Source organism: Mus caroli, chromosome 4 (genome assembly GCF_900094665.2).
Source record: "Mus caroli chromosome 4, CAROLI_EIJ_v1.1, whole genome shotgun sequence".
Lineage (NCBI taxonomy): Eukaryota > Metazoa > Chordata > Mammalia > Rodentia > Muridae > Mus > Mus caroli.
This window is the reverse complement of record NC_034573.1, coordinates 4,460,475-4,477,678: the sequence shown is the minus strand read 5'-3', so window position 1 is coordinate 4,477,678 and position 17,204 is coordinate 4,460,475. Positions and strand designations below refer to the sequence as shown.

General features: G+C 42.6%; 1 protein-coding gene across 1 annotated transcript in view; it reads left to right on the top strand.

Moving 5' to 3' along the window:
• The first annotated feature begins 10,226 nt into the window (after positions 1–10,226).
• Ca8 (carbonic anhydrase 8) overlaps positions 10,227–17,204 on the top strand; it is a 196,214-nt gene continuing 189,236 nt past the window's right edge. The window contains exons 1-2 of the mRNA XM_021159978.1: positions 10,227–10,428; positions 11,169–11,360. Coding sequence (XP_021015637.1) covers positions 10,326–10,428; positions 11,169–11,360 — 295 coding nt within the window. The 5' untranslated portion in view covers positions 10,227–10,325. The remainder of the gene's footprint in view (positions 10,429–11,168; positions 11,361–17,204) is intronic.

Sequence of the window (17,204 nt, the reverse complement as noted above, 5' to 3'; positions counted from 1 at the left end):
AGGTAAGGTAAGGTAATCAATGAACATTAGCCATAAAGTACAGGAAATCATGCTATAACCCACAGACCCAAAGAATCTAATAAGGAGGGCCCAAGGGAGGAGTCATGAAGGTCAAGAAAAGGTAAAAAAAAAAGTCTTCAGAGGTAGATGGAGAGATGGGTGGAGGCAGGGTGAGGAGGGCAATTGGTAGGAAGAAGGATTGGGATCAAGTGTGGGAAAGGGCTGGGAAAGAGAACAGAAATTGATAGGGGACATCTCTGGGACTCCCTGGAATCTATGGGGGTGACCCTAGCTGAGACTCCTAAAACCTGGAGATATGCGGACAGAAGTGGTCACCTCCTGTAGCCAGGTGGGACTTCTAATGGAAACAGGAGGACATCAACCCACTCATAAAACCTTTGGCTTAAAAATTTGTCTTGCCTACAACATGTGCAGGGATAAAGATGGAGCAGACATTGAAGAAACATCCAACTAATGACTGGCCCAACTTGAGACCAATCCCATGTGAAGGACCCAACCCCTGATACTATTAATGATACATGTCTATGCTTGTAGACAGGAAACTGTCTCCCGAACTGCTTCATCCAGAAGCACATGGAAACAGATGCAGAGACTCACAGTCAAACATTAGGTGGAGCTTGTGGTTGGGACGGGGTGTTTTGTGGAAGAGTTGAGGATAGGACTGAATGAGCTGCAGGGGTCAAGGACATCACAAGAAGACCTGCAGAATCCATTAACCTGGGCCCATGGGGGCTCACACGGACTGAACCACCAGGAAAACAACATTCAGGGGCTGGACCTAGGACTCCTACATATTTGGAACAGACATGCAGCTTGGTCTCAGGTGGGTCCCCTAACAATTAGAGTGGGAGTTGTCTATGACTCTGCTGATTGCTATTGCATCCCCTTCCCCTACTAGGTAGGCTGCCTGGTTTGGCCTCAGTGTGAGAAGAAACTGGACTTTTGAATATGTTGGGACAATTAAAAACCATTAGTCTGAAATACTGAAAACATAAAGTCTACACTGTATATAAAGATTGAAATATATATATTTCAATATGTAGTTCAACCAAACAGAGAGAGCTAAGTAAAATCGGATAAATATACATTTGCCAAAATGCTGTAAACTAAAAAGGAATATTGGTCTGAAAGGAACAAGTGAGACCATGTCAATATATGAAGGAGGAAATCTTTAAAAAAAAAAATCACCATCTTAAAGCCAAAATTTTGGTCATGGATATTTTATTTAAAAGAATCTGAATAATCATAAATGATAGTGATAAAAGTGATAAAATATCTGAAGATCATTTTGATCTACAGCATTACCCTGCTACTTTTATATCATTCAGGTTTTTTTCTCTTCTCTGGCTACACAAATTAAGATTTGCTGTGTTTTCCATGCTTGAATTTATAGCTCAATCTTAATTCCCTTTCTTAAGCCCTCTTCTCAGAATTTAGGTAGCTATGCAGAAGAGGCAGAGAGACTGTAAGAACCAGAGGGAACACATGACACCAAGGAGACAGTGCCTTCTACACACACAGGACTGATGCACATAGGAACTCAGAGAGCCTTGGCAGCAGGCACAAACCTTGCTCAGGTTTAAGTCAGATGGAGACCAACACTGAGGTGAGGAAGTGGAACAGGCTCCCCCCTCACCCAAGAAGCTATCAGCAACTCACACCAACTTGCAAAGGAAAAATTAGTTTTCTTTGATGGAATCTAATTTGGTATATTAACTGTATGTAATTACAGAACCCAGCCCCAGCAGTGAATGGACAACACAAAATGAACTTAATAGTATTTTTGTAGATTTTTTTTTGTCTAATAGTATTTTGCTTGAGTGTTCTTTGTCTTACTCATCTTTGCTTTGTTTGTATATTATGGCTTCCGATTTTGTTTGATGGTTTATTTCGTATGTGAGTCTCTGTATTTCTTGTTTTTTAAAAGATACTTTTATTCTAAGACAAAGAAACAAACCATTGGTCTTTGGGAGATGGATTAAGCATATTTTGAATTATGAGCTGGAAAGGAGACAAGAAGTCAAAAGAATGTTATGACTTAAATATGTTTAGGGACTGCAGAGATGGCTTAGCAGGAAGAGTGCATACTGTTCTTACAGACCATCCAAGTTTGATTTTAAGCACCCATGTTAGGTGACTCACAGCAACCTATAACTCCAACACCAGGGGCTATGACACCCACTTCTGGAGTCCATGGGCACCAGCACTCATACGTCACATACTGCTTTCCACATTTACAAATACTAAGTGTTTGAAAAATAAAATGTTGTGTCTGGGTGTCAAGCTGACAAGGGCTCAGATTCTGAATGTCTGCTTGATTATGTTTGGAATCATCTAGGAGACACAGCTTTGGGTGTTTCTGTGAGGTTTACTCTAGAGAGGTTTAACTCTCAAGGAGGATCCATCCTGAATGTGGTTGACACCAATCCATGGCTTAGTGTCCTGGACTGAGTAATGCGGGACAAAGAACACAGTGAGCTGAGTACCAGCATTCATTTCACTCTGGTTCCACTCTGTGCTCAGACCACCATAACTTTTCCAACATGAATTGACTGTATCTCTTCAAACTGTGAGCCAAGATAAACCCGTTCTTTCTTAAATTCCTTTGGTAAAAGCAATGAGAGATGTAACTAGTACTAAGTCTAACACAATGACCTCTGTGCTACGAACCTTGGCTAACAATGATGTACAAATACCAGCTCATGAAGTACAGTCACCATATGCCATCTCATTAGTAACAGACAAAACTGGAAGTGAAGAAGTGGACTGGCGCTTTCTGTTCAGTTTCCCTTGTAATAAAAAGATGCTTAAAGAACAGGAGAAAAGCAAGAAGACAATCCAGAAATATAATTTATTTTAAAAATTGTTTATGTTGTACTCTTATCTACTTGCTCTCCTTATTCTTTCCTTTTAAAACACTCAGAGGTGGCTGCCAGTACTGGTCAAGTCTACCTCTATACTGTGCCCAGTAGGATGAATATCTAGTGACCATAAGTAAAGTATTGTGGCTAGAGTGTGCTTCAGGTTGGGGCAGTGTTGATAGGATCCTCGCTGTTCTGGTAGGGTGGACATACTGGCTGAGTTCAGCTATCTGGAAAATTCAACTTCAGGTTTGGTGGATCAGATCATAGGCTCCAGCATGAGAGACAGACCTCAAATCATTCATGGCCTGTGTCTCTGCTTGTGGTGGAGTCTGAACCATTATTATTATTATTAAGAACTATAATTTTTAGACTTTTACAATAACAATAAGAAACAATCTGAGGAAGATAGCATGGTGTCTGGTACATAGGGACTGGTTTTTTTTTTTTTTTTGGTTGTTATTGTTGTTGTGTGTTTAATACATTACTTTATAAACTGCTTGACAAGTATACATCACGACATAGACTATGCTGCAAGAACAACAAAACCAGGGCGTCTGGGTTTCGTATCAGAATACCTAACTTCTGACCTTCAGAGAGTGTGGAAACTTTACTTGGAGACTTTTTTTTTCTTTTTTTTTCTCTTTATTGCTTCAATATGGACTTGTTTCTCAAGTTTCAATCTGACAAAATAGTTCCCATAAGACAAAGTAAAGAACTGTTTTTGTTGTGTCTTAATTTAGGTAACAAAGCAGAAGGTTTGCATAAATTTGTGCCAGACGATTTGTCCAAGGTTGGGCATTCTTTCTCGAAGCACCAGGTCTTGCTTTTTCTTGGCCAGTCTGAAGAAGCTTTATAGCATCTTTCCTCTCCTGGATAACTTTATCTAAAGCATCCATGGATGTTGTTTCAGTCTCTGCTGGATAATAAGTCAAAGTGAAGTGACTTAAAGCACGTATTGCCATGAGTGAGTAGGCTGGGGATGTGGTGGGCAGGGCTGAGATGGACAATTGTTCTGCTCTTGTTAGCTCAGTGACTTTCAGCTGCATGTTCTGCTGTACTCTCCAGCTGTGCCTCTGTCTTCCCTTTCCATGTGGCTGGCTGGGGCTCACTCAGACTTTAGTGGACTCAAGATGGTAGGATTCTACCACAGACTTTTGGATTAAACAATTGTGACTCTAGCTCAAATTGTCCTGTGTCTATAGAAGGGCAGGGGTATGGCAGCCATCTTTGAAGTTGGCCACAGGACTCAAGTTATTATCCACTTTTTATCTGGCTTGCTGCTTTTGAGTATCAGGCGTGGTTGTTTGTGGAGAGCCGTGCCGCGAGCAATCGCCATTATAAGATGGCGCTGGCCTCCGCTGTGCCTAACTAGTAAACAAGCCTTGTACGCAGGTGCAAGAGTGAACTCACGCCTATTCACTGCCCATCTCAGGGCGTAGTAATGGGGTGATGGGCGAGCAACGAATCAGGAACTGACGCACCACGTCAGGTGCTGAAACGCCATGGCTGAGGGCTATATAAGTGACCCCATTTTCCGGGGTCTGGGTCTTCCCTCCTGAAGAAGCAATAAAGCTTTTGCTGCAGAAGATTCCGGTTGTCCGAGTGTGTTCTTGCCGGCGAGAACCATAGTTTGGGACAGTTGTCTCTTGAGGGTAGAATGGTGTCCAAATCACTTCAGGAACTTAAGGATGGATATTGGGGTGTATGGAAGATACTCACACTTGGCAAAGACATCTTCTCTTAGATTCAAAAGGTTTCAGTGAAATTTGAGTCCTATAGTTCTGTCAGCCAAGTCATAAACTTGTTTTAAGGCTTTAAAAAATTAAAACACAGACAAACTAGTTAAATAGGTGCCTTTCCCCTATTTATAGAATCATTGGGGGTGGGGGGAAACTTGACCAAAATAGTGAATCCACCCTGGCTTTTGTACTTGTTTTTGTTGTGTATTTCTTCCCTTTGAATTGGAATGTTCTTCTATGCTCCTGTGAGTCCCTTCGGTGAGCAAAAGAGCTCCTATTTATCTTTCAAGAGTGGTCTGTCATGTGTCACTCCCTTGATGGAGCCCCTGTTGACACACCTGCCATCAGGCAAACTTGATCACACCCTTTTATTTCCTTTGAGGCCCTTCTGCACTCCAAAAGCTCCCACCTTAGTAAGTAACTAAAGTTTATTGCCCTAGTATATTTATAAAGGTCAATTAGGCCATTCTATGGCTGGCAACATAAGGAAACCAATTTCTAAGCATATGCCATGTGCAGTGTGTGTGTGAGGGCTGGCTGCACAGAGCAATAAGGCTTGGGAAGCTCTCTATCTGTTAGAGGAAAAGACTTAACATGGGAGATTTCAGGTCTGTAACAGTGTTTTGTGAGTTATTTTCTTTTTGCTATGGCCAGATATCTGATAGAAATGCTTTTAGAACATTTCAGTCAGCTCGGCAGTGAAGGCATGGTGGAATGCCTTATGTCACATGGAAGGGAAGCCCCACAATGAGAGTTCAGGAAGGGGCCAGAGAGCCATCCCCCACCTTCTACCTTTCAAGATCTCTCAATGATGCTATCATATGAATTCATCCAAGGATTAATCCATTGATTAGGTCAGAGCCCTCACGGTCTAACAGTCTCTGTAACTATAATGATGTTACAGGCACAGCCAAAGACGTGTTTTATTGATCGCCTAGGCATTTATTAATCCATTCAAGTTGGCAATAATGATTAACCATCACTTGTGTATTACAAAAGCTCAGAGGAAAGGCACTGTGCCCCTGCAGGGAGGAGTTTGCTTGTCAGAGGCTCCCTAAGGAAGGCTTGGTTGTGATCGTGTACTTCATCAGAGCAATGATCTTCAAAGTGCCAACTGGAACAGGAATCATTTTGGTGCTAAAGTGGGCGAGGGAGCCCTAGTGTAACTGCTGTGGCCTCAGTAAATAGGGGCCGATTCCTGGGTTCTCTCTAGATTGGTTAGTCTGAGAAGTGGTGGTATGCAGAACAGAGAGATTTCCATATAATAACTCCTCAGACTTTCTCCTAAAGAAAGTAGCATGTGAAGTTGGAGATGTGGTTTAGCAGATAAGACTCTGACTGCTCTTTCAGAGAACACAGGTTCAATTCTCAGCCCTCATAGCTAACTATACAAGTTCAGTTTCAGGGGGGAAATGACACTCTCTTCTGTCTTATGCAGGTAGGGGCAAAACCATACAGGCAAAACACCCATACAAGTAAAATAAAATAATTACAAAGTAAAATAGGTAGCACATGCCATTCTTGCCATGTTAACTTGATACTGGCTGCTTAGCACCACATAGAAGAATGAAACTAGACTCTTTTCTCTCACCAAACACAAAATTCAGTTCCAGATGTGTCAAGAACCTTAATGCCAAGCTAAAAATCTCTAAGACTGCTAAAGGAAAATACAGGAAAAAATATTTCAAATGATAGGAATGGGCAAAACCTTTCTGAAAAAGACTCCAATAGCTCAGGAAATTATCCCAAGAATTAAACATTAGTGCAGGAGTGAATGCATGCAAGGAAGAGTTCCCTGAACCGCAAAGCGAGCGAGCTCCGGTCCACAGAGAGAAGAGACACTCACAGAGCGGGAGAAACCCACTAACTAACAGAGAATTGGAACCTAGTTAACTAAATACATAAAGATCTTTAAGAGTTAAAGATTGCAATAAATGGACTCACAAAGTGTCTGGAAAACTTTTAAAGGAAGGAAAACAAATAGACAAATAAAAATTTAAGAACGTGTTTAACCTCCTTAACTACTAGGGAAATGCAAACTAAAGTTTTTGGAAATTCTTTCTCATTGCAATGACTGTCCTCAAGAACACAAGTAGCAAATGTAGCTGGGGGAAGATGATCCCCTCACCTCCAGTGTGTGTGTGTCTGTGTGTGTGTGTCTGTGTGTGTCTGTGTGTGTGCAGGTCGACATGGAAGCTAGAGTTAACTTAGGGTGTCATTTCTCTGGTGTCATCTATGGTATTCAGCCTAGAGTTTGTCAAGTAGGCTAGGCTGATTGGCCAGCAAGCCCTGCCCATTTGCCTGTCTTTGCTTCCCCAGTGCTGTGATACAGTTGTACATCATTGTGTCTGTGCTGGTCTTGGAGAGGAACACTTACACACTGTTGGTGAGGATAGTACATCCACTATGAAAGTCAGTATGCATACTCCTTGAAAAAAAATCTAAAAATAGAGCTATCATTTGATGCAGTTATACAAGCTCTGGGTACACAGCAGAAGGACTCAAACCCAGCACACCACAGCCATACTTGTACCTACAAGGTTATTACTCCCCCCGCCCCCTTTCATAACACCCAGGAGATGGACCAGACTCAATGCCTACCAACAAATGATGGATAGGGGAAATGTACATGTACACAATGGACTTTTTATGGAATTTTAGTCAGGTATAAGGAAGAATGAAATTATGACAACTATAGTAAAGTGGACATATAAACCAGACCCAGATAGATAAACATTTTGTCTTATGTGAGGAGTGTGTGTGTGTGTGTGTGTGTGTGTGCGCACACACACACACACATATGGGACATGAAGTAGGATATCAGAGAAAGGGAGAGGCTTGAAGGCTAGGAGCGGGAGGTGACAAAGGAGCCTAAGGGAAGATGTGTGGCATGGAAGCAGAAGGGGAGATGATTTGTGAGGTGGAAGAGGACCACCAAAGGGAGGAGGGGGAGGCGAAGAGGGAGGGGAGAGCAGTGGAGGTAATTGCATAAAGTAACATGAAATGCACTCATGATATTGTAACAGGGAAATTGTAACTTCCTTAGGGCAGAAATATGTTTTCTTCCTTTGGGGTCTTCCACTTTCGTTGCTGCTGAAGACCCAGAATTAAAATCTGCCTAGAGAGCATTTGTCACGGACAAGCCAGCTCTACTGTCAAGGTACTCCAAGAAGATAAGGAGCATGCAGTGTGAGAGGGTGACAGTTAGACATGATTACTCCGGGACCCAACCTCATCAATGCACTTTAGCAAGTCTTGATAGGGCAGACAAAGGACAAGGAAGATTGACTGGGAGGACAAGAGTATTTATAATCTCTGAGATGGGACCCTACTTTCTCTGTTCCTGTGATATCTAGTGGAGCTTGTCCCTTTCAGGGACCCACGCTTATATCACTCGGTACTTTGTGATAAGATCCGAGTGTTAGGAGAATGTTCTGCTGATATGGTTTGACCTCAGGGAAGCAAACACTAAGTGTGAGCACATGAAGACAAAGACTCAAATACGATAGCAACTTAAGAGAGACCCAGAGTCAGTAGATACTTCTGTTCCTAATATGAAGCATGGATATTTTTAGATTCTGATATTGGGTTTGGGTGTGCTTGTTCTATTTTGTCAATTAAAGAATTGGCCTATATCTTTGATCTGTGTTTAGATTTTCTGATGACAGAATTTTATAATAACTAGAACTAATAATGCAATCTTTGGTGGCAATATAGCAGGGGATCTGTGGAGAGGTCTTAAGGTGTTAATAATTAGCAGCATACGAAGCACACAGTCTCAAAGCAATTAAGGATGGTAATTGAATATTTGGTTGCAGAGCAAAACGGCTCATGTGTATGTAGCTGGAGTTACTGTTTGGTTGCTTATAGGAGTTACATTATACAAATAAGCTTGAAAGTCCAGAACAAAAAGATATGAGCCAAACCAATGCTTGTCTTACAGGAAGCCATATTTTTGAGTAGCAATGCCTTGTTGCTATATGTGACGCTGTTGGCTGCAAACCTCAAGAGTAACAATTCAATCTTTCAGCCTATCTATAATAAATATGGCACACCATTTACTCATGAAAAACTTAATTGTCAGGGACAGTCTGATGTCATTTGATTTGGTAAACACTTCCATGTTCATGTACTTTAAATGCAGTCAGTGGTCAGACAATGGCCACAATATCACATCTATGCTTGTTTGAGGGCAAAGGGGAATATTAATGTTGAATTCAGAATGACCCAGGTATCTTTTTACAGAGATCCTCTCCAGCCTTTGCATGGACTTCATCAGCAATGACATTTGATTAATGTGAAACATATAAACATACATATACACACCCTGAAATCCACAGGCCATGTGGGTGCTGCAGCTGGCCAGGAGGTTTTTTTTTTGTTTTTGTTTTTTGTTTTTTTCTTCAGACAGTGGAGGAGTAGGTCAACTGATGTTTTCCTCCCTAGCCTCCATCCACTTCCTGAAGACGTGATATGATATTTATTTTTTAAGTTAAGGCCCCAACAGGCAGTAAAGGATAGCAACCCGGCACCTTAAAATTTCCCAACTAATCAATCACCTCCGCCCTGTTTGAGGAACTAGATGCATCCATTAATCTCATAGACATTTTGGAGTGTGCATGGGCTACTACTGCAGGCCTGAGTACTAACTTACTATGCAAATATATCTGCTATCCTGGAGTAAAGGAGCTTAGGGGTTACTGAACAGGGCTGGAACACCGGGATGAAGCATTAGCCTGAGGTTGGGAAACACGCTCCAGGGGTAACGACTTGACCTCTTTGGATCGGGAAAGTTCCTGTTTGTTTCGTAATGTGTGTGCATTTCATTATTTGCGCGATTTCACGAGGCGCTTGGGAGCGGTGTCCACAGCAAGGTGAGCCTGCAGCAGCACCCCAGACTTAGAAAGTGGAACCAAACACCCCATTTCATTGTCTTTGAAATATATTTAGTAAAAATTTCTCAAACTATACCTATGTCTAGTTGCTAAATTATTTTTCGTGAAATATTTGTTGGACTTATTTCGGGAAAAATAAAATCTATATTCATTTTCCCTGTGCTTTAAGGACGGATTAAAAAGTAAAACTCGTTCAGATAAGCTGCCGCCGCCACTCTTGGCCCCATGGTGGTGGTGGATTCTTGCAAGCCCAGTGTTTGCAAAGTGGAGCCCTGTGCAGTTCAAGGTTATCCGTTTCTCCACTGGGAGGAGTTTGAAGCCAACCTGGTCTTCTTGAGAGCCAGTCTCACAAAACCAACCCCCAACAAAATTGACCGGTAAACTATGGCCAATAAACCATTCGACCAGGGAGTCTTGTTGGGTTCGCGGTCTTCAATCCCGTTCCCAAAGCAAGGCAACTCCTTTGGGAAAATTGTTTGGAGCAAGGGGAGCACTGGAGACAGGGCGGATTTTGGAGTTCCCAGGCTTTTGGAAGGGTATTAGGACTTGGGTGCAGCAGGCTTCCCGGGTCGCTGCAGCCTCAGTTTGGCTTTCGAAGGCTTGTCTGTCCTGATTGTGGGGTGAGAGGGGGTGGAGGTGGGGGTGTAGGGTGGGGGCGTGTCCTCGGGTCAGACACGCCCCCACCGACCTTAAAACGCGCAAGCCTGCGCCGGACTGCTGCCTCTCGCGCTCGCGGGGACTGCCACGCTCAGCGCGGTCCCCAGCCCCGCGCCTGCCGCGCCCGCACCCGAGTCGCAGAGCTGCCCATGGCTGACCTGAGCTTCATTGAGGATGCAGTCGCCTTCCCCGAGAAGGAGGAAGACGAGGAAGAGGAGGAGGAGGAGGGCGTGGAGTGGGGTTACGAGGAAGGTAGGCTCGTGGGGCCGTTGTCGCGGCTGCTCCGCCCCACGCGGTCCCCCACTTGCCCCTCCGTGGCTGCCCGAGTGCGGTTCGCACCTGCTGCACCCGGGCAGCCACGTCTCCCAGCCTGGAGCAGACGTGCAACCGAGTTGCTTTCTAGTCTTGGGAAATACAACCAAACGCACTTCAGAAAACGCGTCCCGAATTGCAGGCTGGATCTTGGGGACTTTAAAAAGAGTTTCCTAAATCTGTCTCCGCAGATCCAGGGCTTCGAATAGTCATTAGTGCCCGCCCATGTTTCCTGTATACACGGAGGAAAGAGCAAAAGAGCTAATATGTATGGGACACTGTATTTGCATTTTAAACAAGTGGCGCTCATTAGCGTTACAGGTTTTCTGTTGTCTCTGAGCATGTGGGGCTTTGAGGAAATTTCCTAGTACTGCACATAATTGAACTGATGAGCAGAAGAAATTTCTGAGGTATCTTTTTTCTAGTCACTTCAAGATAAGTTTCTTAGATCCCTACATCAAAGCGTCTGTATGCACAGACAGTAAAGGATTTTGTGTGTGATATTTAACAACAGACCAGTCACGTAATGAATGTAAAAATCCACACACATTTCTTATATTTCATCTACATACAGATGATAGTCACAGCTATAATGTTAAGGATTACGAGATTTTTGTGTTATATTTTACTGTCATTAACCTTAAAAAAAAAAACCCAACCTAGTCTCATTTTGTCTTCAGGTGTTGAGTGGGGCTTAGTGTTTCCTGATGCTAATGGGGAGTACCAGTCACCTATCAACCTAAACTCCAGAGAAGCCAGGTATGACCCCTCACTGCTGGATGTCCGCCTGTCTCCAAATTATGTGGTGTGCCGGGACTGTGAAGTCACCAACGATGGACACACCATTCAAGTCATCCTGAAGTCGAAATCAGGTAATTTGGAACACATGTTTCTGCACTTTTATAAGCAAGCTCTGATTTAACTTGTATGGTTTTAAAGGTGACACCAACACAGTTTCTATTTTCATGGTCCTTATAAGTTGCATTTTTCTGGGAATTATTTTCTAATAGAGTTCTCAAGGGCTAAGAGGGTGAAGTGATGAATATCTCAGCTGGCTGTTCTTCCAAAACTGTGCCTGAAGCTGCCTCTTGCTCAAACATACATTTACTGAGCTATGAAGGAAGGAGTGCACACACAGGCTTGCGGATTTGGGTCTTTCTGCTGTGGGTTTTGTTCTAAATTATTGATTAGCTGAAATCATTTAATTATAATGTCTTTTGAAAATAGTTTGTGAGACCAAAGATTGGGATTTATTGATATCACCTGTGTTCAAGATAAACTTTTCAAATTAAAGTTCCCTTCTCTATCAATGACAAGAATAACTTTCATGTTGAATGCAGCCCGATATTTAAGTGGCAACTCAGTGCTTGTTTTTGTTTATTGTTAACTCACTCACTCACTCTTCTTGAACCTTGCCGAAATGAATCTGAAATGTTTTGTGGAAAATGCAATTTCTGGGAGAATTGCTTTCCAGCTTAAATGTAGGAGAGACAAAAACAGATTTAAAAAACATTAGCATTAAGATTGTGTTTTTCATGGGGAATAATGGCTATTTTTCCTCCTGGAAGGAGTGTAACATTAGTGTGTTGAGTGTTGATGTGTTTTACAAACAGACTGTGCTTACGTTAATTCCAAATTGATCAGCTAGGTGTTTCAAACCCTGAAACGGTTAGGTCTGCCATTAGGCAAAGAAGGTATTTACTCCTCATCTTGTCTCACAGCTTCAATTCGAAACCCACCAGGCAGAGCCTGTATTCTTTGCAGCTATTGGTAGTTTAGTTGAGGTGGGGACAGCTCCTGAAAACAGTGTGTATTTTATATGGAGCTAGTAAACACACACACACACACACACACTCACACATTCACACACACTCACACACTCACATTCACACACTCACACACACACTCACAAACATTCACACACACTTACATTCACACACACTCACACACACACACTCACACACACTCACACACATTCACACACTCACACACACATTCACACTCACGCACACACACTCACACACATTCACACACACACTCACACAGTGAACTTAGATTTGAGCTTCAATCAGAATGCTTTGGAGATGTTTATCTCTGGTCATTACACATTCTATCCTTCTGTATACTTTAGATAGTCCTGCCCCCTCCCCTCCTCTGACCTCCACTCCCGAGCAGAAGGAACTGCTGCCTGTAGTTTTGTCCTGACTTGCAATGCCAGATGCAGACTTCATTCTCTACTTCTTTCCGGACCTTCCTCCCTCAGGGGCCCAGTCCTCTTCTGTCACTACAGTGATTTCTCCCTTTTAATGTTTCAACAAACTTAAAAGCCAATCAGTCCTGCGCACGATGGTGCACACCTTTTAACCCAGCACTGCAGAGGAAGAGGAAGGTGGGGTCTCTTGATTTCCAGGTTAGCCTGATCTAGATCTACATAGGGAGCTTCAGCCATGGCTACACAGTAATAGCTTATCTTATTTTTTAAAAAAAAAAAAAGGCAAGTAACTGGAAAAAAAACCCATCTCTTAATTAGTTTATCACAGCTTCTGTAAAGAACTGTCTTTCAACTCTGAACACTATCATTTATTTATTTATTTATTTATTTATTTATTTATTTATTTAATGAAGCTTCTTTTCTTTATCAAAATGGACTACAGATATAATTTGAATAGTTGGCTATGTCTACATTTTCTCTACATCTAGCTACAGCCTGTCTTGCCCTACCTACAACTTCCGGTTTTCCTCTAGGAACAATTACTTCGAACCTTTGAAAAATTTACTTTTTCTGGTTTTTTTTTTGAGGTTATAATATAATTCCATCATTCCCCCGTCCCTTTCCTTCCTAACTCTTGTGTATTACCCCTTCTTGCTATCTTTCAAACTCATGGCCATTTTCATTAATTATTATAATTATATATATATATCTTATATATAATTATATATATATATAATATATATATATAAGATATATATATATATCTTAGTCAGGGTTTGTATCCCTGCACAAACATCATGACCAAGAAACAAGTTGGGGAGGAAAGGGTTTATTCAGCTTACAATTCCATACTGCTGTTCATCACCAAGGAAGTCAGGACTGGAACTCAAGCAGGTCAGGAAGCAGGAGCTGATGCAGAAGCCATGGAGGGATGTTCATTACTGGCTTGCTTCCCCTGGCTTGCTCAGCCTACTCTCTTATAGAACCCAAGACTACCAGCCCANGGATGGTCCCACCCACAAGGGGCCTTTCCCCCTTGATCACTAATTGAGAAAATGCCTTACAGTTGGATCTCATGGAGGCATTTCCTCAACTGAAGCTCCTTTCTCTGTGATAACTCCTGCTGTGTCAACACAAAACTAGCCAGTACAATATGTGTGATGTGTGTGTGTGTGTGTGTGTGTGTGTATGTGTGTGTAAAACCTGCTCAGTCTGTATAATGTTACCAACATGTTTGTTTTCAGGGCTGAACTTTTAAAAGTTGTTTCCATTGTCATTACCTCTGTATTTCTTAATAACAGGCTTATGCCATTTGCTCTGATATTTAAGAGTTCTTTAGTCTCCCTGCTGTGGAAGTGGAGGTGTGTCTTATTACTCTTTCCTGTCCTGGTTTTGTCCCACATCATTAAAGTGTATTGTTATTAAAAGTAATACTCAAAGCATAATTGCTATGACCTTGCACCTGCCATTTCTGCCCGAGGCTCTATTGGGTTTCCTTTATGGAACAATGTTTTCCTTTGGAGTTACTGTATTCTTGTTTATTTCTTTTTAACGTTGCCTAAGAGGAACTCACTTCCAACTCTGACTGATGATAGATCCTGTCTCAGGACATTCAACAGCAGTGAGTCCTCCCTTCTTCCCTCTTGTCCTTTCTCTGCCCCTGCCTCTCTGGACTGCCACTGAAACACACAGACTTTTTGAGTTTGCTCTCAATTTTCAGTTTCTAAAATCTGGTGCTGATGAGTTGATTTTCTTTTGAATTTCACCCTTCAGTGTTTTAAGTGAGACCCTTCTTCATCATTTTCTCTTGCCTTCCTCCTGTTTGTATATTTTGGGCTCCTTCTCTCTCAGTTCCGTTCTGTCCTTTCCTCTTAGGAGGTTCTCCTCAAACACCCAGTGATCCGGCTCTCTGCTCCTACTTAAGATGAGTCTAGCTGAGTCTCAAAAGCTCAGTTCAGGAAGGCAGAGGCTGAGGTCTGGTCACATGGTCAGTAATGGAGTCTGGCGGTGACTCGGGTGTGCTAGAGATAGCTTTGGAGGGGGCTCAGTGTCCTCAGAACTTACCTGCTTGCTGTTTCTGCTTTTTAGGGACACTGGGTAGGTAGCAAGGGAGGGCTGGCCCACGTGTGGCTGTTTGCATTCTGGTTCTTGTCAACAGCCAAGAGAGTGCCACCATACTGTAGCTCCTATCCTCTGTTCATCTGTTAGGCTGTTTAGCGGCAGCTGTTTGGCAATGGAGAACAGAATTCTGAGAGAACCCCTCTTTTTAGGGACTTTCATTTCTTGTTTGAAGTTTTCCACTTTATGCCTCCACCTTCACCCAGGCATACCCAATGCCCTTCCGTTCCAAGTCTGTCCTTTTGTCTCTTTCCATTCGGCTGTTATGACAAAATGCACATTTCCCTCTTGGGTAGTGAGGCCTGAGCAGACAGGGAAGCACTTCCTGTGTTACTGGGGGTGTTTCCTGATGACAGTGTGATGGCTTTAAATTGTATTTATTTATTTGTTTTGTATCTTAATTATTTATTTATTTAGTGTGTTTTGTTTTTGAGATAGGAGCTGTGTAAGTTATCCAGGCTGGTATAAAAACCACTGTGTAGCTGGAGACGGTTTTGAATTTTAACAACTTCCTGCCTCTTACCCTCAAGAGCTGGGACCATAACATGACCTACAGTGCCCCACTCACGTGCTTTTAAAAATGTACTTTTAATTATTATTTTAGTTATTAGTATGTATATATGGTGTGTGTGTGCACGTGCGAGCCAGCATTTGTGTGCATGTTGAGGGTTCATGCAGGAGGGCGGGGGGTTCAGAGGGTAATTTTATGATTCTGTGCCTCCTTACACCTTTACATGGCGGTTTTGGGATCAAATTCAAGTTGTCAGGCTTCAAAGAAAGTGCTTTTACATCCTGAGCCATTTTGCTGGCCCATAGGTTATCTTTTTATAAAAGTAAAAAAAAAAAAAAAAAAAATTCCGCTGGGCATGGTGGCGCATGCCTTTAATCCCAGCACTCAGGAGACAGGCAGGCAGATTTCTGAGTTCGAGGCCAGCCTGATCTACAAAGTGAGTTTCAGGACAGCCTGGGCTATACAGAGAAACCCTGTCTTGAAAATAAAAACAAAACAAAAACAAAAACAAAAACACCAAAACAAACAAAAAAAATTCCTAGTGTAAGCACAGTATTCTTTTTTTTTTTTTTGGAATTAAAGCTTATATTTTATCACCTGCCAATTTGAGATCTCTGTTTCTGTGGACATAGTCATTTTTCCTTCTTTTTAATTTTTTTCTATTTTTACTGTAAAAATAGAACCTCACAAAGAATTACCCTGAATGACCACACCATTTTTTTTTTTTTTAGAATAGTATCAGTGTTTATGCTTCACAAACCAAAGCCCTTAGTGTTATCCTAACAATGCAGTTCATGTATAAGGTCCCTCTGGACACGCTGCCTTGGGCCATTGGACCCACCTGCCTAGTCTCTCCACCATGCAGACTTCCTTGGGCTGAGGCCATGGGTGATCATTCCACACACTCTCCCCAGGGAGAACTGTAAAACCTTATCATATTCTAATTGCCGGGTTTGAAATGAGATGTGTGGAAACTAGTCTCAGACACGGTTACCTGTGGGCTATTTTAGTTTCGACTGCTTCTCCCTGTCAGTTCTTCTACTCAATCATCCTGAGCACGCTTGACTCTCTAGGCTTCCTCCTCAGCCCTGCTCACACAGGCAGTGTAACGTAGAGACTGTGTGCTGCCTTTTCCTGTTATTTTTCTGTCATCAGACTGGCCCTATGCTGCAAACCCCTTGGCAGGCTGTAGCAGCCTCAGCCCAGGGAAGGAAAGTCAGTCTTCACTGAGGAGCACAGTCAGACAGTTCTGTGCCTTCCCCAGCAAGTCTGTCTAGAGTTCTGGACCTAACAGAGCATGCGTATCAGGCTTTCTCAGGCATTCTTTGGAACACTGCTGACCTGCCTGTAAGAGCTAAGCAGATACTCGCAGCTACGAGAACAAAAGACCATAATAGCCACTGGGTGTCTCATTTACCTTGGTGTTGGGAGTGTAGGGCCTGGATAAAGCATGTCTGGTTTGCCAGATGTGTGATGTGTGGGGAGAAGCTGGAGCTGTGTGCCTGTGCAGCAGCTGATTGGTTTCCTCTGGCTGGTAGAATGCAGTTGACAATGTTTTAGTTTTACCTTATACAAAGAGTTACAGGCTTTGGATGTGGTAAAATTAAGCCAGCAACCAGTTGTTGAAGGATGACTGTTTAGTAGAAATTATTAGAGAAGTGTTTGGGAAAGAAGTAGGGTTTGACGTGACCTGGAAGGGTATATATGTGTCTTAGTCAGGGTTTCTATTCCTGCACAAACATCATGACCAAGAAGCAAGTTGGGGAGGAAAGGGTTTATTCGGCTTACACTTCCATGCTGCTGTTCATCACCAAAGGAAGTCAGGACTGGAACTCAGACAGGTCAGGGAGCAGGAGCTGATNCAGAGGCCATGGA